This window comes from Anomalospiza imberbis, chromosome 19 (genome assembly GCF_031753505.1).
Source record: "Anomalospiza imberbis isolate Cuckoo-Finch-1a 21T00152 chromosome 19, ASM3175350v1, whole genome shotgun sequence".
NCBI lineage: Eukaryota > Metazoa > Chordata > Aves > Passeriformes > Viduidae > Anomalospiza > Anomalospiza imberbis.
In genome coordinates, this window is record NC_089699.1 from 3,410,220 (window position 1) to 3,432,675 (window position 22,456).

Below are 22,456 nucleotides of genomic sequence, written 5' to 3' on the forward strand. Positions count from 1 at the left end.
TGTGGAGCCCTTTTGGGCTCAAATACAGCTCTGACATTTGGATACTTGTGCCCACTAAAAATCCTCAGATTATTTTCTCTCTAGGAGTAGCTTTAGTGGTTCAACCCAAGTGGGCATGTGACATTTTGTGTGTCCTAAATCCTCATTATTGTTTTACAAGGAGGTATTGCTCTGTCTTGATGTCCATGGATAACATTCTCTTTAATTAGAAAAGTAGTGTTATATCCCCTCTCTCCAGGGGTGCAATTTGCTGCCCAAGTGAAAGACAATGAAAATCATTAAACCTTAAAGCTCAGCCCTGACACTGAACACTCGACTACCTCAACCTTTTGCTCTCTGACCCAAACTGCCCTAAAACCAACAAGCATTCTGGCCCTCTATGCAACTGTTGTATGCGTTTGTGGCGTGATGTTTCTTTTATTTTTGCAGGTGTAAATTTGAGGGCAGAAAAAAGTGCATAAAGTAGAGATGCAAATAGGAACTCCGAAGTGATATATGTTCGGTGATGAGAACTTGGAGCAAAACCGGCTATTAACTATAAGAAATGTGAAGTCCTAATTTCTCCCCAGCTCCCCAAATAGAAGGAAATAAATGCTTTGAAGTAGGATATTCTCAGTGAATTAGAGTGAGTGTTTTCATTTTATCTTCCTAATAATGATTTAAGATGACTTTTGCATGAATTTAAGCACTATAAAGAAATGAAAGCCAGGGAGGAAGATGGTTCTGAGGAATATTTCCATGAAAAAATATTAAGAATGACTTTCAAAAGCATTTAAGTGACTTATAGCCTACATCTTCTGAACTGAAACTCTTGTGAGAAAACATTTTAAAGATGCCTGGGGGTGCAATTACACCTTACAGCTGGAGCAGTCCTAACCATTCCTTTCCCTTTTTGTTCAGACTCTCGTCCAAGGCCCTTCCTCTTTGCCCTGCTTTAGCTTTTCAACCTTTACAAGAGTGTCTGTGCAGGACCAGTTGAAATAGTATAACCAGTAAAATTAGCAATTTCTCCCTTTCAGTTTAGCAAATTGAATCAGCTTAGCAATGGATCCAGCCACCCCCAGAACATGTATGAGACCAGGATGATGTGAACTTGACAGTGACAGGACAAGGAGCAATAGCCATGAACCAAAAGACATGAAATTCCACCTCAACATGAAGAACTCCTTTCCCTGGAGGGTGGGCAGAGCCCTGGACCAGCTGCCCAGGGAGGGCATGGAGTCTCCCTCTCTGTAGACATTCCAATCCCACCTGGATGTGCTCCCGTGTCACCTGCCCTGGGTGACCCTGCCTGGGCAGGGGGTATTGGACCGTGTGATCCCCAGAGGTCCCTTCCCACCCAAACCATTCTGGGAGTCTGTTATTATGATATGATATGATATGATATGATATTACATGGTCGTTTATTTTGTACTGATAGAGAGGTGAAAATCCTTTTGACTCCTTCCACGCCGCTTTTATATATTGGCCTGGCGAATTTCAACCTTCGGCATAAAAACCTTTGACTCAGCGCGGGGCACGGGCGAGCAGCCCAGGCGGGGGCAGTCCCAACGGGGCGGTCTCGGCACGGCCGCCCTCCTGCCGGTCGGGACAGCCCCGCCACGGCCGCCCTCCTGCCGGTCGGGACAGCCCCGCCACGGCCGCCCTCCTGCCGGTCGGGACAGCCCCGCCACGGCCGCCCTCCTGCCGGTCGGGACCGCCCCGCCACGGCCGCCCTCCTGCCGGTCGGGACAGCCCCGCCACGGCCGCCCTCCTGCCGGTCGGGACAGCCCCGCCACGGCCGCCCTCCTGCCGGTCGGGACAGCCCCGCCATGGCCGCTCCGCCTCCGCGGCAGCGCCGACCCGGAAAGCGTTTGGAGGTCGCGCCGGGAAGATGGCGGCGCCCGGGCGGTGAGAGGAGAGCGGCGCAGCAGCCGCGGCCATGAGCGCCGCCCGCAGCTGCCGCCCGCCCCGGGCGCTCGCAGGTACCGCGGGGCCGTGGGGCGAGGGGGCCGGTGTGCGGGCAGGGCTGGGGCGGCCCGGGCTGCTCTGTGGAGCGGTCCCCGGAGCCTGTAAGGCTATGCGTGTGCCTGTCCCCGTGTGCGGGGGTCCCGATGTGCCACTCTGCGCTGTGGGTGTCCTCCACACGTGCTGGACTTTGGTGGTGTCCTATGGCAGCTGCTTCCTCTCAGTGCTTATTTAGCAAGATAACCTTGTCGCTAGTGTATATAGTAGTGGGACAGTACTGTGTTGTACACGATGCTCCATCACCAAGGCTGCCTGAGCTCAAGCAGCGTTTGGACAACCCTTTCAAGGTCAGGGTGGGATTGTTGGGGAGTCCTGGGAAGGACCTGGAATTGAATTCGATGATCCTTGGGAGTCTCTTCCAGCTAAGGATATTCTGTGAAAATGCATCTTACTGGTGCTCTGGAATTTGGAACAAACAACCGAAAGTTCAGTTTTGGGCCCCTTGGGATAAGAAAGAAAAGGAGGGGTTGGAATGTGTCCAGGGACGGGAACAGAGCTCGGGAAGGGTCTGGAGCACCAGAAACAGCTGAGTGAGCTGCTGGGCCTTAGCCTGAGAGAAAGGAGGCACAGGGGAACTTCCCATTCTCCACAATTGCCTAGCAGGAGGGTGCAGCCAGGTGGGGATTGGGCTCTGCTCCCAGGGAGCAAGGGACAGGATAAGAGGAAGAGGCCACAAGTTGGGCTAGGGAAGGTTTGCGTTGAATCTTAGGCAAAATTTCTTCTCTGAATGGGTTGCCAGGCACTGGCATAAGCTGCCCGGGGCAGTGATAGAGTCACCATCCCTGTAAAGGTTAAAAAACCATGTGAATGTAGTACTTAGGGACATGGTTCAGTGGTGGACTTGGCCATGCTGGTTTAATATTGAGACTTGATCTTAAAGGTATTTTCCATCTTTAGTGATTCCATGATTTTGCACTGTCAGGTCTTTCACCTGGAGCAACAAACATTTTCCATTATCTGACCCTGGTTCCCATTTGTTGGGCAGTCCTGTGTCACAGCTGACAACAGGCACTGTGATTACTTAGAAGCAAACTCAGTGGCAGAGAAGAAACTGGAATCTACTGTTACCTTTTTTTCTTGCTTTCCTTTAAACAGGATTATTTCTTTGGCATCTGAGGAACACTGGTGCACAGCAGATACCATGCCGGTTTGTGCACCTTTACCATGTGGCCAGCAACAGATTGATTACCTTTCAGTACTTTAACTTTCTCAAACGAATGGTAAGTCAAGGAGTGTATCTATACATATTTCTCATTGATCCCATGTGATAAGTCAAAATGGAGATTAGTTGATAAGAGTAATATTTTTCTTATCAGACAAACTCAGGCAATTTTAAGCATCTCCATTTTTCACTAAATCTGAGTTAAAGCACTTGGTATCCTAAAATGTCTCAGGCTGGAGGAAACCTTTTGTAGCAAGGACAGTGCCTTGTGTTGTAAAGTCTCCTCTGCTTGACAGGGTGGTTCTGTACCCTTGAAATAGGGCACTCATCTCCTGTTGAGAAACTTGACATAAAATATTTTAAAATCATTATTTATAAAAATGCTAATAAAGTCACATCTTGGCTAGCAGTCAAACAAGTGGTAGATGGAACTCACTTGTGGAGGTGGTGTGTTCTCAGTTATTTGGTTTATTTGAGTCAAAATTTCTGAGCTCATTAAGTTAATGGGTTACATTTACAGTGTGCTGTTAGTTTTAGGCATTAAAAGAGCTGGGGTTTATCATTAAACCCCTTGAAATTACATCTTCTTCTTTGACCAGTTGTATCATATGTTAGTGGATGGTAGTAATTTTAATTGTGCTGCTGATTTGAACTATATTCCCATTGCTCATTCAGAGTTGCAGACCACTCTTCCTCAATGTAATTATTACTGTGTACTTGAAATCAGGATTGGTTGAAAGTTCTGTCTTTCTGTGCTTCTGGGGCTTGAAATATATAGAATATTTGGGGGTAGAAAATATGAGAAGAGAATCTAAATGCTCTTTTTCTTATTCTGTGTTTATTCTGTGAGCTCTAAAAGGGAGCAAACAACTCCATCCTAATGTATTGTTCAATATATGTTCCTTTGAAATTTGTTGTCTAATTAATTAACAATAAGTTTGGCATAAATAATAATAGACTAAAGTGGGAGATGATTTTATATCATAAGTGGTAGATTGTAGATTTTATATCATAGGTGGTAGATTTTTGGCATATTTTTTCATTTCTTAAATATGCATAAGTTTAGTACTTATGTTTGGAAACTGAAGTTGTGTGGGAATTTGTATATTTCGCTGTTTAAAGTTGAATTTTGTTTGGTCAAAGGTTGAGCTGAATGACCTTTATTATTCTGTGAAATTGATTAGTTGTAAGTCACATTGTATTACCTGGTGGTTTCAAATATGAACAAAGAGTTTGCTGTTGTAGCTGTGGGGAAGGAAGTAAACATTCAAATGCAACTCGGCAAGCTTACATAAACATTGATTCAGTCGTGAAATCTGCCTTTGTAATATCTTAGCCAACTTCAGAAGTCTTTCTGTGTATAAAATAAGTGTCTGAAATTCAGACTTACTCAGTTGTGTCGTGGAAGTAATTATCCTAACAAGAATAAAATAGCAATAATATTCTTGGTGTTAATAAAGTGAAATGGACAGAAATATCTTTATCTATTTGTTTTAACATTTCTCATTTTATTTAGTATGTAACACAGTGCAACAAAGGCCTCAGTCAACAAGCCAAACCCAAGTCCGATTCAATTGTGTCTGCTTTTCATGAGCTTAATCAATTGGATCACGAGAAAAGGATTGTACACAAAATTATCCCAGTTTCGCCTATTCATCAGTCATGGTCTGAGATGTCAAGCAGAAATGAGTTGACAGAAGTTAAATCAGCTGCAGAAACTGAAGACTCAGTCATACCAGTGGGAGCTGAATCCAAGGAAGACAGACAATGGAAAGAAATGAAGCTACAGCTGGATGATTTGCCAGGAATTTTGGCACGCTTGTCCAAAATCAAGCTTACAGGTATTGCTGGTAATTTTTTCTCATTTCTCTGCGTTCTGCTTGATAGCAGAATTCTTTGGCATCTGGATGGTATGGTTTAGGTTTGCATGTGTTAATTCCCACTTTACTGATGCTAGGTTGGATTAATTTCATCAAGTATGTGCTAGGAAAATTGTTTTATGGACACATTTAATAGTTTTCCCATTAAATTTGTTTGAAAACAATGAGAGGAGCTTGCATCCTGTTGCCAGCTAGTTTCTGGGAAACAAGCAAGCATTACTTGACAGACTACAGTGAAACTGGGTAAGGAAGTGAATTTACAAATAATGTATTCAGTATTTGAAGTTGTCTTGCTTAAGTTTACTAGTGTTTTGTCTTATTTACATACCTTTCACTGTAGTACTGCTGGTTGTGAAAGTAGCACTAGAAGTCCCAACGTAAGATAATCCAAGTGGTTTCCTGTATTGGAAAGGAAAACGTTTGAGTCTGACCAATTGAATTTTGTAAAAGAAGATCCAATTTACTTTTCAGTCAGTGATAGTGTTCTGGTCTTCTCAAACCAGCAATTTGTTAATCAATTGCCTTGCAGCCTTAACTACATTTTGTCTTGTTCAAGTAGTAATACTTAATGACTTTAAGTAACTCCTTTGCCAATAGGAACAATTATAAATTACCCCTTTGCCAATAGGTAGTGCTATGAATACTTTTATTTCTAAGGAGGCTCTAATTATCTGACCAAAACCTTACATATTGTCTATGATATAAAGTCCAGGAATGGAAATGTAATTTCCTCAGTCCTTGCCTAGGTGCACTCCAGTCAGTCAAGTGAATTCCTGATAACAAGACTGTTCCTTGCCCTAAAAATTTGTTATAATGAGTGTCCTGAATTCAGTTTGCTTTAAAAAACTTTTTTGTCTTGCAATATATAAGTTTTCATTGTTTGTTTTTCTGTGGAAGAATCTTGCTGACCACATGGAGTGTATAATGGTAATTTACATTTTCATCTGTGTTACTGATACATCTCATGTTTTGTATTTAGCACAACTGATCTTGTTTGCACATCCAAATTTACTTTGTCGTTGTTTTTAGAAAGCTTGAGGGCATTTATTTTGTGCTGGTAAAGAGTTTGATGAGATGAAAACATGTATTTTAATATTTTACTATGTCACTTTAACATATTAGACTTGGAAATTTCCAACTCAGATTACATAAATCTCTCACTAGCACATTCAGCAATTATCAGGATTATTTGCAGCAACTTTGTGGTATATACATCCTTAATTATTGTCTCATCTTTCTTTCTGCATTATACCGGTTTTGCCTTTCTCTCCCTCATGCTGTTCAGTTTTAGTAATAATTTGTTACTGTTGAGCTCACCATGGGTAACTTAGAAGTGCTGTGTGAACAACTAGCCCTTCTGGCATATTTTCATTGAGGTGATTTGGTTGAAGTGTCTTATGTGAAATAGAATGCTATGATAGCTGTTGAAGTAGAACTAAATTTAAAAAATTCACTAGGTCGAGAAATGAAGACTTACAATGCTATGATTAAGGGACCAGAGAGAGAGAAAATTGTCTATTGTTGAAAGCACTTGAGATGTTTTTTTTATGTTTGCTGATGGGTAAGCTCAGTGCTTGTACCACATCTCAGTGTTACTGGTGCTTCTTGAAATGGGAGTTTCAACAACTTCAGCAAGATGGGAGAGTGTCATTTTCAAGAGAAAACAATTTCATGTGATACCTTTTTATGTGGCCTCGGAGTTGCTGCAAAACTCTTCAACAGTTCCTGGTAGCCTCTTTTAACTAGGCAAGCACCACTCTGGATTTAAAATAGGGTATAGAAGGCAAAGGTTAAGAATTTCATTCCCTTCAGGACTGTTGTTTTCTATGACAGTGCCTTTTGAAGTGTAAGCTTGACTGCTCATTTCTGAACACCTGTACAGTTTTTAATCCAGCCTGCAAGCCTGTTGGGAAGGGGACTGTGATTTTAGTTTATCTCTGTCTTCTCCTGTGCCTGAAGGAGTTCTTGATCCAAAGTAAATGTGGTAAACTTTACCTATTGAGAAGGTATAGAGTGATACAGGGAAAAAAAACCTTACCCTCTTATCTTGTTGTCATCTTCATGTGTTTGGTGTGCAGATTTTTTGGAAGTGGAAAGTGTAAAAGAGTAAGTTGGATGAAGAGGACTTTGTAGAAGGGGAGTTCTATTGTTGGTCTTTATTGGTCATGGTATAGGGTAGGACATAAGCAGGAGTATGACTGTGTGTAATACGTAGAGCAAGGAAAATTTTTTACAACTTGTGTAATCATTTAGACAAATTATATATTCTGTAAAGACTACAGTGTTGTAGTTCTTTGATTTTTTTTTAAAGAAGAAGAATAAATTCTCCGAGGTCAGTTTTTAAGTTGCAAATGTCGTACAACTCAGTTCCTTTCACCCGTGAAGTTGTGATAGATCTCATATCCTGTGCGTTTTTTTTGGCAGACACTTTATTTATACTTTTTAGAGTATGAAATAACAAAAAAACAAACTCTGCATGATGCCAAAATGGGACTTCCTTATGCTCTGTTCTTTTCCTGCTGCTGCTGGAAAGAGATTTTTTGTTTGTAGTATGAACTGTACTTCACCTTGGAAAGGAAATGACTTTTGCTATTTCCATACCCTCCTGCTTCATGTAAACTCAGCTTTTGTGACTCTGCCATTAGAAGCTCTGCCTTAAAAACACGAATAGACTTTTGTTTATATTCTTTTGCCATAGAAAACAATTAGGGAACTTTTAATTGAATGTCACATAATCTACCTTTTTGGGTTCAATTTCCATCCATTCCCATCTCTGTGGTGTTTTATGTTGGCTGCTCTCTGAACAGCTGTAGCCTACCACCCAGGCACTTGGAAAGCTAATGAATCTGTCTGATAGATTTTCAGAATTTTAAGTGCATTGTTTTCAACTTGATCCTAAAGTTGCTGTGTAACTGAAAGTAGGAGAGAGACAAGGGAAGGTATGGGAATAAGATGAAATTCTAACAATTTATACTGCGCACACACACTAGGAATTTCATGTTGTCATGTCTTCTTAAATTTAACTTCAAGTTTAGAATTAAGTAATGTTTTCTCCAAGGATTACAGATGAAAACTCAGATGAACTATATGTGAAACCACAGGAAAATCAAAGTTCAATGTTTAGTTTGGGCAAACTGAGGAAAGTATGATATGAAAAATGCCGAGTATTCCCTTAGATAATGCTCTAGGGTTTGTGAACATTTCCTTGTTGTTGCTCCTGTAGCATGTTGGTCTTTCTGTGAGAACAAGCAGCTGAAGTGGAACAGGCTGTTCCATCCCTGGAAGTGTTCAAGGCCAGATTTGATGGGGCTTGGAGCAACCTGGGATAGTGGAAGGTGTCCCTGCCCACAGTAGGGGGTTGGAAGTAGGTGGTCTTCAAGGTCCCTTGTAACCCAAACTGTTCAGTGATTCTATCATTCTGTGATCTACAGCACCATGTGTCTTTAAGAAAAGACTGAACATGGCGCTCAGTGCTCTAGTCCGATTGGCAAAGTGGTGATCAGTCAAAGGCTGGACTTGATGATATTGGAGGTCTTTTCCAACCTACTTGAATCTGATTACATAGCACCTGTCTGAGAAGTGGATCAAGACGTGTGGATGAATATGCCAATTTCTGGGCATTTTCAGTTTTGAAGACTAAACTAGAATTTTTTTTTCATATATCTTGCTATAAGAAAATAATTCTGTTGTGCGTAACAGCAAACAGCTGGAATTTATTGGATATATTGCTTCTGTATGGATTTGTGTCTGTGGAATAGTGATCCTCTAGCACAAATGTGCTGAACCTAAAACCAGAAGCCTGAGATGTTGGTACTGATTGAAGGTGTGGTTGTGAACATTCTGCTTCATCTCTTGTCTGTTGTGTATTGGTGACACGAAGATGATGAAGATCCAGTTTTGCATAATGACTCTTGACTCTTACCAAACTGCAACAATGACTAAATAAGGGGCCCATGTTGTGTTTGTAGGCTGAAAGTCTGATAACAGCTGCTATAGTAAAAAAATGCATTTGCTTTAGTGGAGCTCCTGTATGTTCCCAGTTGATTCTGGAATAATAGCATTTATTCTTTAAATGGTAACTTCAGTATAGACAGAAACTTTGAAAAAATATTTATTGGTTGTTACTGTTCTGATTATTGCTAGTTTACCTTTATTATCAGTTCCAAATATATTTAATATACTTGTCGAAGTAGTTCTTCTTTTGTGTTTATTAAGCCAGTAACTATTATCCCATCAAAGAAACTAAAGCTTTCTGGCAATTGGTTTTTCCATGCTACAAGAAAAACAAATGAAATGAAAATAAATCATTATTACAGTTCATTTTTAGCAAAGTATTTTAAAATTGTTTGATGGTAAGAAGAGGTTATCTACTCTGTTTGTAATATGCACTTGAATTTTTCATGATTTGCTGCAGACTTGTTTCAGATCATTGTCCCAAATTTAAGTTTGCTTCAGGAATGTGGCCTTTATTAGTGTGCAGGTTATAATCTGTATCAAAACTTCGATGTGCCCAAACAAACCTGGATTTACAAAGGACATGTTGGTTAGGTGGGTAGCACTAAGTACTGCTGCTACGGTTGGCTTTCCAGAAACTAAAGTGTGAATACTCAGGAACGAATATTTCTGCAGCTTTTGGAAAGCAAGTTTCCTTTAAGGGCTATAGAAACTTTTGCAGTAAAGCAGTTAAATTGTTTATTGAAAAAAAATACAAATGCATTTGCTTTTCTCCTTCCTTAGGTACTGTTATATCACCAGTACAGGAGTAAAAGGGAATTCTAGAGTAGGATTGATTTTCTTTGGCTTTCTGTGCTTTTATTTTGGCTTGGCTACTTTTTAATACTAGGTAAACAAAATATGGCATAATGTTTCACATGCTATAAATACAAAGGATTTATAAAGGCAGAGCACATTGTGATGAAGTGGAAAAGGAATGTAAAGAACACACTAAACTTTTGGACTGTGTTTTTCTGCCAGAAACATTATAATTCACTCTTTGTCACCAATCCATCAGCATTTTCTTTTTCATCTACATTGACGTGGGAGACAAATGTCCCCTGTTAATTTTTGTTAAAGCTAAAAATGTTTAAAAGACTGAAAATAAGGCTTAGGCTGAGATCATAAGTTTAAATCTTGGCTTCTTTTTGAAGAGTGTGTATAATGCCAGCTCCCATCAACAGGTCTTGAAAGGATCGATTCCATCTATTATGCAATAAAGTGAAGTTAATTTGGCCCCTAACGCACTGAACTAACAGGGATTAAAAAACAAACAGAGTCAATGATCTCATTCCCTTGATGTGATATCAATTAAATACACTTTTCCTCCATGAGGGAAGTTGAAATGTAAATTATTGCTTCCACAGTTAAAGAAAATAAACTTCCCACTCCAAAGGGATCGTTTTCTTATTTACTGCTAATGTGTTGTATTGGAATAGCTGGGTGATGAGGGACGCAGGGGGATGCCTGGTGTGCAAACCCTGCCCAAACAAGAAAATGTACCTGCTTTAATGGGATATGGGAGAGGATGTACTGCAGCCTTTTTAAATGAGATCCTGATAAGTCATGCTCAAATGACTGGCTAAAATTAGTCTGGAGAAATCAATGGGGACTTTAATTAGTGCTGTAACTGTACAGTGTTAGAATTTCTTTGGGGTCAGGGTGGTGGTAATATTACACTGACTATTTGCCAATCCATTCCACCTTTCTTCTCCAGTAAATGAGTTGGTGTTTTCCCCTAATAAATTGGTGTAAAGTGCTCTCTAAGATAAGTTTTAATTAAATTCTTGTCTAGAAGTGAGCGTGTGATTTATTATGCAAAAAAAAAAAAAGAATGTAATCACTCTTGGAAATGCAAATGCCACTGTTCACTGTCATTTTCAGAGCATTTTTATAACTCTCTCAGTTGTACCAATGCATTTCATGTTTTCCTGTGCATTCCTAAGGAGGATTCAAGAATTTGGAAACTAACACAGTTGTAATTATATAATAAATAAGATCTAGTCTTTCAGAATGATGAGTACCTCCATGTCATTTGTCTGGTGAGGCAGCAGAATCTCTGATTCTTTCAGAGCTGCTCAGAGGGGTGAAGTTCTGTCATAGATCCACTGTATTTTAGAAGTAGCCTGTGAATCCGTAACAAGGCTAAGTAATTAATACCTATTATAATACGCATGTTATTATAATAATAATCAGCCATCAATGGATTTTAATACTTAGAAAAAAGTTTTGATGAGCAGCAAGTTTTCTCCACTGTGTTTTCAGGATTAAATCCTAAGGTTCTTATGCAGGCACAGTTCTTGAAATGAGCACTTTGCATGTGCATCCTTACTGGCAGGTCTCTGCCATGACATTTAGTTTTTCATCTCAAGCTACTTAATACATAATCCAGGTATTTTCAGTCAGCAAAGATTATTTATTTGTCATTTAACTTCAGACAAAAAGGAGGCTTCATAGGAATCAGGAAGATAAGAACATTTTGATGCTTTGATTTAAGATAGCTGAGGTCTGAACATGTAACTACATCAGAACATAATTTAAATACCTTCTGTTTAATAACTAATAATTTCAGATTGTAAGGTTCAAGGTCATGAGCGAGATGATCCATATGTGTGCTTTTATAGTCTTAAGAAATTTGTCATGTCATACTATTTCTTGCCAAAAGTGAGGTTTTTGAGACCTATTATTTCAGTAATTACAATAACCAAATTGTATTTGGGTATTGTATTTAATTGGGATTAAAACTTGGGTAATTTTTATTTTAAGAATGTGATTTGCAGTACTGTATTAAAGTTACAATTTTGCATGACAAAACTGAAATGGATTTTTTATGAGCCCACTCAAATTTTGAGGCCATTAAGTGTTGTTGGGTCTCTGTGATGATGTGATTGTTCTCAGCCCAAAGTGGGCATGTGAAATAGGAGCAGTGGGGACAGAGATTGTGCAGGAAATTACTGTAGCTACATGCCCCAAATCTCTTTTTGACTCTGCACTGCTATATAATTCCTGCTATAATTTGATTAAAAGCATGTATCTCAGTGTGGTATTTTTTTCATACTGTTTTTTCTTCTGTGTTAGACTTTGCAGTGATGTGTGAGTTACTGGAACAAATACCTGTTCCTGTGCATGTTGTGTGGGGCAGTTTGGTCCTGTAGCAAATCCATAAAATAGGGAATACAGAGACACAAGTTGTAGCCTCACATCTTCTGCTAATGTGCTGCTGCTTTTGGATTTCTTATTTCATCTCTGGCAGTTCTCCTTCTCAGTTTTGATTTCTTTATGTACAGTGTTTATATTAATTGTACCCAGTTCCTGGAGCTTGTGTGAACCATAAAGATAGCAAAAAGTTAATCTGCACAAGAGTTCTTTCAGGGTTTGAAAGCCATAACTCTAGTGTTATGTACAAAGATGGTTTCTTGTTGATGATTTGAACTGTGCTCTCACTTGTGTTGCAGCTCTGGTCGTCAGCACAGCGTCCGCCGGCTTTGCCATGGCCCCGGTCCCTTTTGAGCTCACCTGTTTCCTGCTTGCCTCCCTTGGAACTGGCCTGGCATCCTGTGCTGCCAACTCCATCAATCAGGTCAGTCCATCTCTTCATCTGTACAGCAGACTGGTGTTGTCCTGGCTTCTGAAACGCTGCCAGGAGTGTGACTGGATGGCCAGGAGTGCCGTGCCTTCAGCTGCTGCCTGAGCTCTGAGCTGCTAAAACTGACACCACAAAAGTAATATATGCCTGAGAATTCAAGTGGAGTTGCTAGGCACAGTGTGTTTATATAGAATGCATTTGATGGGGTTTTAAGCCTCCCAATAATAATGTTTATCTTGATAATACCCGAGCCTGGGTCCCTGGAAATGACAGGAAGAGCTGGGTAATTGGAGTGTAAGAATAGCCAGTGGGGCTCCAGCCTTATGGGCCAGATTCTTCAATTCTGTTATTGTATGACCTTGTTGGATCTGTCTTAAGAGTGGCTCAGGTCCACTTAAAACATCTGTAGTGGGACATCAGTGGGATTTTGTCCAGGCTGGGATCGTGGTATCTCCTGCACATCTGCAGAACGAACTGAGAACCTCCACTGTGTGAAGGTTGTCCCATGCCAGAGATGTTCCAGGTGCCTGAACTTGAGCTTCCCTGTGTGTGTCAACATGCCTGTAGAGCTTGATGCTGATCTTGGCTCTCCTGCACTCAGTTGTGAGGCACAGTGGCCCTTGGGCTCTCCGTATCTCCCAAAGGAAAGCCTAACTAGTGAACAGGTAGTAACACTTGTGGTGCTGAACAGAGTTTCAAGGTGTAGTAGCCATGGTCCCTTTCAGTTGTAAATGTGGCCTGGAAAAAGAAGGAGCAGTAGCAGTGCCACTATTGACAGCACTTCATGGTTTCAGCAACCACTTGTGACTCCTGGGACTCCAGTAGTGGAGGTTTCCTGGGATCCACACCCTAGAGTCAGCTTGGTTGAGTTGGGCTCTTTGATGTTTACACCTTGTAGCACCTCAGTTGTAGGCACGAGATGTGTTTTTTGGGATTGCACCCATCAGCACACATTTTGCTCATCCTGAAGTAAGTCGTATTTACTGTTTTTACAGGTTTTAGTGTTTCTTTCATTGAGCTTAAAACTAAGGCAGGCAACTAACTCTTTTCTCTGCAAAATGGGAAGGACGATGCATGATTTTTAATGGCTTGGAAATGTGTAGGTAGCCTGCCTAACTTGGAAACACATAGATAGCCTTGAAATATAATTTTAAATAAGTCACACTATTTTCTGAAGAATACATTTAGTTATCATGCACGTATTTTTCGCACAAAGGTTGGGTAGAAAGGCTGTCATAACTAAGGTGAAGTTTTGATACAATTTTAGATGTACCCTTTTTTCCTCGCTTTTTTCCTTTACTACCTTTTTAATATTAAAAAATAAATTTATGGGTTATCCTTTGAAATATTTACTGTCATATGTACCTTCACTTTTGATGTGGATACTACTGGATGAAGAGCATTAATGATGGCTTATCTAGAGATTCCTGTGCAACTTGTCTTGAGATATTGCTAGATCTTCTGAGAGATGACATTCCCACACAAATAACTGATTTTCTTTTCTTCAGCTTCCATGTATTGCTCATTGTATTTTGTCCCAAAAGTAGGCACTTTTTAAAGTCTTGTAAGCCATTTCTTAAACTCCTGAAGTACTCAGAAGTACAGGAATTCTGTGCTGTAATTTGGAATTGGACACTTGGGATAGGAAAGGGGAGTTAAGAGGAGTGCAGTAACTTTGTGCTGGGTCTTGTAATTCACTCTTTACTCACTGCAAGTTACTCCAGCCTCATGGTGTGTCAAACTGCTTTTCACAATTTCAGCTGAACACTTTAAATTTTCACACTCGCTCATGTTGACCCACTTTCCTGTGTAGAGAGACCTTGAAGGCAGATTACTCCTACTAAAAAAAAAAAATAAAGGAGCAGAGTTGGTAAGGAAGCAAAAGGAAAGAACTGTACTTGGTGATCTGTTGTTTTTCAATGGATCCTTTCAGTCGTTGAGTGTCTTTTTCCCAGTGTTACTGTGTCTGAATTGCCTGGGAATTTAATTTTCCATAAATACTTAAAGCTTGGGTAATCCATCTCGACCGTTGGGAAGGAGCACATTTGACTTGGAACTTCCTTTATTGCCACTTTGCTCTGTCCATTGCTCCCCATACGCATCTACTTCTCTGGCAGCTCATGACTCATGTTTCCCCTGTTGCTCCTCCCTATCCCTTAAGGACCTTTTTATATGATAACCATCTTTCCGCTTCCCAAATTGCTATAAATCTGTACATCTTTAAGGGCAACTCATCTTTCTCACTCCTCGTTTCTCTGATAAATTTATGTGCACAATTTACAGTCCCCCCTTATGTCGTGGGAAGGTGAAGTGTGAATTGTGTAAGATTCTTCCCTGTGATTTAGGACAGGATGTGAGAGGCCTAGTCCTGTGAAAATGTAATGAAAATTCTGTAAAATTCATGGAAGTATTGATAGAAACTTGTAACTGGTCAGGTTCTGAGGTTTGAGGTGGTTTTCCCTTCCCCCCCCCCCCCCCCCCCCTTTCTCTCAACTCCTTGATTTTAGCAATCTGATAGGAGCTGAGATGGTTTTACCCCCAGTGAATTAAGCTAAATTAACTAAGTTGACTTAAGTCCTGGGGTGGGAGCCAGGCCTGTGCTAAGGCATACACAGACACCAAAACATTGTGTTTTATTTCTTTACAAAGTTGGTCTGAAACAATCTTCTAATTATCACTTCCTCCTTGTTTTCAGATAGTTGTATGTCATACTTTAAACTTTTTTTTTCCTGCCTGCAAGAGCCAGAAAGTTACAAAAATGTACTTAATTGGAGATCCTTGCCCCACTTTCACTTTTATTAACAAGAAAAACAGCTCGATGGTGCAGATGGACGACTTTGTATTTTTCCATTGTTTATAGAAGTACAGTCTGGCTATTTATCCAGGTATGTGTTTAGAAAAAAGTTTCACAACTCACAAATTCTAAATTCTAACGTTACTTTCTAAAGCAAATAGAAAGAATGCATTTTGATGGTGATTCTGTGAAATTGGACAATGATTTTTAAGTAGCTTGTGACTTTCTGTTTTGTGATTGGAGTGAAAAAGTCGTATTGGAAAATACAGACAAAAACTAAAAAAGGGAGATGTGGTGCCTGCAGTACAGCATGGTCATTCTAGAAACATTTGTTTACAATATGTCAAGAAAAGTATCTTGGAATAATTTATGACAGACAGAAGTTGTAGAGAAACAGACTCGGGCTGGTAGAAAATGTTATGAATTCTGGGGATCTGGATAAATATCAGAGGGTCCTTGGGTTTTCCGGTGTAGTGTATTAGGTCTGTGGGCTTGTAAGGGAGGAATCTCCTATGGGAAGGTGCCAGAGAACAGATAATGTTTTATTTCTCTTGTCCTCCACTGGTGTTTCTACCTCTGCCTCACTCCTTCCTATCACAATACTTCAGAGTTGTACCTCACACCTAATCCAGCATAGCAGTGGCTCCCAGAGCCAGTGCTCCCTGATTCTCTTCCACATCATCCAACACCACGTTATGTCCTCTGGCCCTTCGGAATTGTACTACAACATGTCACCACTTCTCAGTCCCACCTGCTAAAACGGCTTTTGTCTTTTTTTCCCCTCTCTAATGGCATTCTTTCTTTTTTCCATCATTGAAGTAACTTAAAATTATTTCAGACAGGTGTTCTTTATTGGTATTCTGTCTTTTCAAAATAACCCTTATTTTACAGTAGGTTTTGATTTAAAAAAAAAAAAAATCACTCAATGTATTTACTGAGGACTGGATTGAGATACATTGTGTCTGTAACATTACTAAGCTAGCTAAAACCTCCAGAAAATCTCCTAAGAAGGGATTAGTTTTATTAGTTGCAGTTATTGTAAGGAAATGGAAATATATTCTGGGATTTTCTTGTAAACACTGCATGTTAATCTTGAATGAAACAAATAAATGATTTAGTGTTGTTGCTTATAAGTTACAAATAAGTAAACTCTTGGTTTTCTGATTAGTGAAGACTAATTTTGTAACTTTTTTTTTTGCTGTTCTCCAGGCTGTCATACAAATGGAGTGGGAGAAATGTATATGAAGTTAGGTAATAATATTTTGCTTTTTCATAGCTCTGTTTTTTGATTATTTTTGAAAGCTCACTCAAGCTTCAAGGAGTGGAGAGAATTTTATATTAGAGAGAAAACACGTAATTTTTGAGACTTCTAAGATAGTCACCTCTGATTTATGGAGAAGGAGATAAAACATGAAGAGATGTTTACAACACAATACACGGCATTAAAATGTTAAAGAAATCACATGCACGTTTTATATGTCAAGTACATTCTTCTGTAACAGCAACATGGTTAAAAAGTAGGAGAGAACTATAAAGATGAAAGCAGGATGTTTAAAGTGGCTTGAATTTACTAACCAAGAGATAAAATTATGTGCTTGGGTTTGACTGTACCTTGACAAGGAAGTACACTGGGCTGAATGTCTAAGCTGAAGTTAAGAGAGCTGAAAATGATGAATACCATGAATATGTTATCCAGCATGAGAGAAATAATGAAAGTTAATATCCCTGTCCCTTCAGGGTCTGATCTGATGGCTGTGTTTTGCTCCTAAACTCTCATCTTCTCCTGACAGTGGTGATTCCTTAGAAGTGTAGCAGTAAGGAGTGGGAAGAATGGGTTGTTGTTAAAATAGTGGAATAAAATTCGAGGTTTGAGTTCAGTTACCAGCCCAGGGAACCTGTATGTGATCTTTGGTGTAAGACAAACTATGAAGGTCATTTAGATGTTGCACAAGGCTGAATAAAGCAAAAATAGAGCAGTCTTTCCTCCAGTTTTCAGTCCACTCACTGGATTATCCTCATTGAAAAAAAAAAGTCTGGTCTTCTTTTATCTAGTCTAAATCTATTGTCTTTTGAGTTTTGAAACCATCGCCTCTTGTCCTGTCACAACAGGCCTTGCTAAAAATGTCTGTCCTCATCTTACACATCTTCTTTAAGTATTGAACGGCTGCAATGAACCTTGTCTTCTCCAGGTGAATGCCCTCCCCTTTCCTAGACTGTCTCCAGAGCAGAGGTGCACCAGCCCTTGGAGGATCTCCATAGCCTCCTCTGGACTCGCTCCAGCAGCAGCTCCACATCCTTCCTGTGCTGGGACCCAGAGCTGGAGACAGCTTGGCAGGTGGTATCTCACCTGAGCAGAGCAGAAGGGCAGAATCCCCCTCCCTCCCTTGACCTGCTGCCCAATTAAAAAAGAAAAGGAAAAAAAAAGTTTCAAGAACTCTGTTGCAGTAAAACAACCCACCACCCCAAGGGTTAAAGTAATACATAGAAAGTGGTGGCTAGTGATAGATGCCTGGGTTATTGATGACGTGGAAAATAAAAAATAGCTTGATTCTGGTAGTCCCTCTGTTCCCTTTCTCTTTAATCCCAGTAAAGAAGTTCAGCATAAAAGAGAACAGCAATAGTTCTGTTCCTCAAAACTAGCTATGTATTTGGCGTTATGTCCATACCAAAGTTCTCTTACCAAAGACGTCTTTTATTGAATGTCCATGGAGTGGGAACTTTTTATTCTGATGCTAATGTTATTAATATGCTCTGCTCCAAGTTGGCGAAGCTGTCCTCTGTCAGATGATGCAACCCACCTCCACTCAGTGCAGGAGGTTTTTGCTAAGTAAACTCCTCAAAGTTCTTTGTTGCCCACTTTTGAAATCTCTGAAATTTATTTTTTTGCTCCTTCCCCTCACAGATAACTGCACTGTCGTGCTAGAATGAGAGAACCCATTTTAAATGCCAATGAGATTTGCTCCATACAATATATATAAAAATGATATAGTTGAATGACTGAAGTGATTTAGAAATAGTCTAAAATGACTTTCCAAAGTTTTGGCTTTAGCACGTTTCCCCTCCTGCCTCTGGAATGATCCCACTGGCAGACACTTCCCTTTTCCTGGGAATGACACTCGCAGTGTCAGTCAACTCAGTCAGGCCACACTCCCACACTCCCAGTTGCTCATTTGGGATTCACACCTGATGCATCTCTGTCTCTCTGTGAAGTGCCATTGTTTTGACTGAACTGATAGCCTGCAACAGCCGCCTGGCCTTTCATCTGCCCCCCTCCCCATTCCCCCCAGTGATCAAACAACTGGCAGGAGGGGTTATTAAAACCTGGTGTTGACCTCCACACTTCAGATCTGTTGGTGGCAGAGGCAGCCTGGGATGTAATTTACAGTGGATAATAAATATAAGAAAAATCCAACACTGGAAGTCTATCTCATGCTCTAAAGTGTGTTGATATATGCTGCTTTGATATTTTAACTGCTAGGCAGTCTTCATTAGTGGTCATTGAAGCATAACTTACAGCTCCAACAGATGATTCATAATTGCAGTGGTTGGATCAAGTTAGCATGGTGGAATTGTTGATACGGAGTAGGACTAGCTTAGCTTGTGAGGATGTATTTCATGAGCAGTGAGAATGATGAGCACTAATGAGAACCAACCTCTGAAGGACCGATAAATTTTAAATGCAAAGATTATCTTTGCAAAGCATGAATCATTTGACCTACAACTGAAGCTTGATAAAATGTCTTAGAAAAATACTATAAATTAATGCATATCATTGTTGAAAGAAATTCTCTTTGCTCACATGCATATTGTGTGAGTATGGTAGGCAAAGAGTCTTAAAGTGGATGGATTCACATGACCCTTAAGGACTTAGACCCCAGTCACCTCTGTGATGTTCAGCAAAGACAATGAAAATTAGTATAATGACACCTTTGTTAGTACTTTCCGGCCCTCTGTGGCTCTCACTATTAGCATAAAGCTTCATATTCTAGGAGAGTTTGATCAGTTGCTCTTGTGTTGCATCTCATATATATTAAAATCCAACAATGACATAAACAGTGGATAAAAAAAAGAATTTAATGTTGTGCCCCCGTTTTACGGATCATCCTGCTTCTGATTTGATAAAAACAGTTTTCTGTGGATGCACAAAGTAAGTATGTGCCATTGTTAACAGGGCAGACTCACTTTCTCTCACTGGCTGCATTTCTGATGAGCAACTGATTTCCTAAATGAACACCAGCAAGGTGGTAGGGTGGTAAAGGGGAATTTTCGGAGATGTCAGTGTAGGGACTGCAGTCCCCTTTGTCCTGCTGGGACAGAGCAAGGGAAACAGCCTCGTGGTCCTCTTTTTTCTCTTCTTCTGAAACCATCCTTTCATCTGCACAGATGTTGATGGTAGACATGGGCTGGGAGTGAACAAATTCCTGTTATTCTGAAATACCAATGTCTGGAGATTTCGGGTGCCAGCGTCAGAAGCCCGTTAACTTCTGTGCATCCAGAGATCCTCGAGATGATGCATTTGGATGCAACAGGATCATTAGCACCACACTCACAGGTTCTGTGGAAATACTGGGTGCAAGCAAGGTAGGGGCTAAGAAAGAAATAATTTATCAAGTGATGAATTGTCAGGAATATTTCAGTGATGTGGGGTTCCCTTTAGATCCAATGCCAGATTTTCCCCCGAAACCCTGATCACAGGCAGAACAAAGGCATTTCAAAGGGCTGAAATGAGGGAATGTGAAGAGAGGACCAGACAAAAGGGAAAACCTAGTACTTAATGAGATTTATCTGGCCTTTTGATCCATAGGGGTATTGACTTTCTAAGCTTAGAAGAGTGAAAATAACTATTCTTTTTAGCCATTCTGTAAGTACATGTTTTGACATTTCCAAATAGCTCAGAATTCCTTTAGCAGTGCAAGTACTAAATTCTAACCTTATTAGATAAGTAGTAAAATGTCATTTTCTTTTTGTAATTTAAATGGTGCCATATTCAACTTGTTTATTGCCTTGAATTAGATTTCTGACAGTTTCAGAAACAGCAATAGAGGACCTAGTGTACTGTGCTGTATGAAAAATAGCAACAATGTGGCAAAGTTGATGCAGAAGGGTTAAAGAAAATTATTTCCTTATTCCCTGAAACAGCCTACCAATACCATTTCTTTGGGGAATAGCTCATTGAAACACAAATCCAGAGCATTCTTGTAGTCCTTTTCCTTTTGAACTATTTTAGGGTTCTCTTCAAATTTCCATAGTTAAAAAATACTACATAAATACCACGAGTTCAGATTCTACTTTGTCATCTTAGGAAAGGACTTATGTGCAGTAAAATTGAGTGAAAGTCCTCTTGCTTTATTTTCCATGACTGTTGCCTCTCTTAAAGTTTCATTGTGTGTTGACTTTTAACTTTGTTCCACACTCTAGTTGTCAACTGCCTGTGAAGAGCTGACCTGCCTAGGAGAGAGCTGATCGTGCTTTGCTGCAAGCCTGGGCTGGAGCAAGCACTCGAATACTCATTTGTATGGGCTGCAAGAAGTTTAGTTATCTTGTGTGGCTTTTGACTTGTTTTTTCCAAAGCTGCAAGGCTTTACAGTAAGGTGTAGTGCAATGTTGGCTTTTCTGACCCGATCTGCCACAGCTTGGGACAGTCAGGTGTCCCAGTCATCCCCTTTTCTGCTGTAGCTTGTAATAGATAGAAGGAAGAAGAGGATATGAGAAAAGGGACAGGGAGGGTCTTGGCACACCTTGTCCTAGGAAAGAGTGAAAGACCAAATGGTATGAATGTTCCCCACTGAAAAGGGAAAGAATCTTTCTTGTGCAGTTCCTGGGACTTCTGGAATTGTGAGGTTGAAGAAATGAAACTCTTGTTTTCTAAGGATGTTTCATGTGAGGAAACTCAAAATGACCATTTCAGTTTTCTGTAGGGGTCTGGTATATATGTAGGTAGACGTCTCTGTAGCCCATGCAGTAATCACAGAATCATAGATTCATAGAATATCCTGATTTGGAAGGGACCCATCAGGATAGTGAAGTCATATACAGGTATGTTGGTTTTACACAGCCTGATTTTTGGTAGCTGGGGGGGCCCACAGAAGTGGCTTCAGTGAGAAGCTGCTGGAAGCTTCCACCATGTCTGGCAGAGCCAATCCCTGATGAAGATAGACATGCTGCTGCCCAAGGCTGGGCCAATTAGGGGTGGTGGTAACTCCTCTGTGATAACATATATAAGAGGAAAATCAAAACAAAGTGGAGCACTTTTTTTTTTTCTAGCCAGAGAAGAGGAGAAGGTGAGAACATGTGAGGGAAATAACATGAAGACACCACAAGGTCAGTGAAGGAGGGGCAGGAGATGCTTCAGGTGCCGATGCCGAGATTCCTCTGCAGCCCATGGTGAGACTGTGGTGAAGCAGCTGTGCCTCTGCAGCCTGTAGGGATCCACAGGGGATGCAGAGATCCATCCACAGCCCCTGGGGATCCATGGTGGATGCAGAGATCCACCCGCAGCCCATGGAAGAGGTGTCCATGCATGAATGGGTGGAAGCTTGGAGGAGGCTGTGCTCCAGTGGGAGACCTGGTGGAGAGAGGGGGCCCTGCTTCCAGGCTGGAGCAGCCTGTCCTTGGAGGACTGCACCCTGTGGAACAGTGACCCATGCCGCAGCAGTTGTGGGATGACTATTTGCCCATGGGGGGAATTCTCGTTGCAGCAGATATGGTAGGACTGTTGCTTGTGAAATTGGACCCACGGCAGAGAAGTTCGTGGAGAGCTGTCTCCCCTGGCAGGGACCACATGGCCTCATAGGAGAAGGACTCCTCTCCCTGAGCAGAGGAAGAAGAACTCGGGTGACCAGACCTCCCATGCCCTGTCTCCCTGTGCTGTCGGTGTAAAGAAGGGAGGTGATGGGGGAAGAAAAGGTGTTTTTAAGGGCTTATTTTGCTTCTCATTATCCTCCTCTGATTTTGTTAGTAATAAATTCATTTTGTACCTCTAAGTTGAGCCTGTTTTGCCCTTGGAGTGTTTTCTCCTGGTCCTTAATTTCTGA

General features: G+C 40.7%; 1 protein-coding gene across 2 annotated transcripts in view; it reads left to right on the plus strand.

Annotated features, from left to right (window-relative positions):
- The first annotated feature begins 1,828 nt into the window (after positions 1-1,828).
- The window catches only part of COX10 (cytochrome c oxidase assembly factor heme A:farnesyltransferase COX10), a 98,631-nt gene continuing 78,003 nt past the window's right edge, over positions 1,829-22,456 (plus strand). Inside the window, exons 1-4 of one of the 2 annotated variants that reach the window (XM_068210009.1) lie at positions 1,829-1,964; positions 3,103-3,227; positions 4,686-5,010; positions 12,498-12,622. In XM_068210009.1, the coding sequence (XP_068066110.1) occupies positions 1,922-1,964; positions 3,103-3,227; positions 4,686-5,010; positions 12,498-12,622 (618 nt within the window). In that variant the 5' untranslated portion in view covers positions 1,829-1,921. Of the gene's footprint in view, positions 1,965-2,148; positions 2,295-3,102; positions 3,228-4,685; positions 5,011-12,497; positions 12,623-22,456 lie in introns of those variants that run through there. The other variant, XM_068210010.1, reaches the window with a different exon arrangement.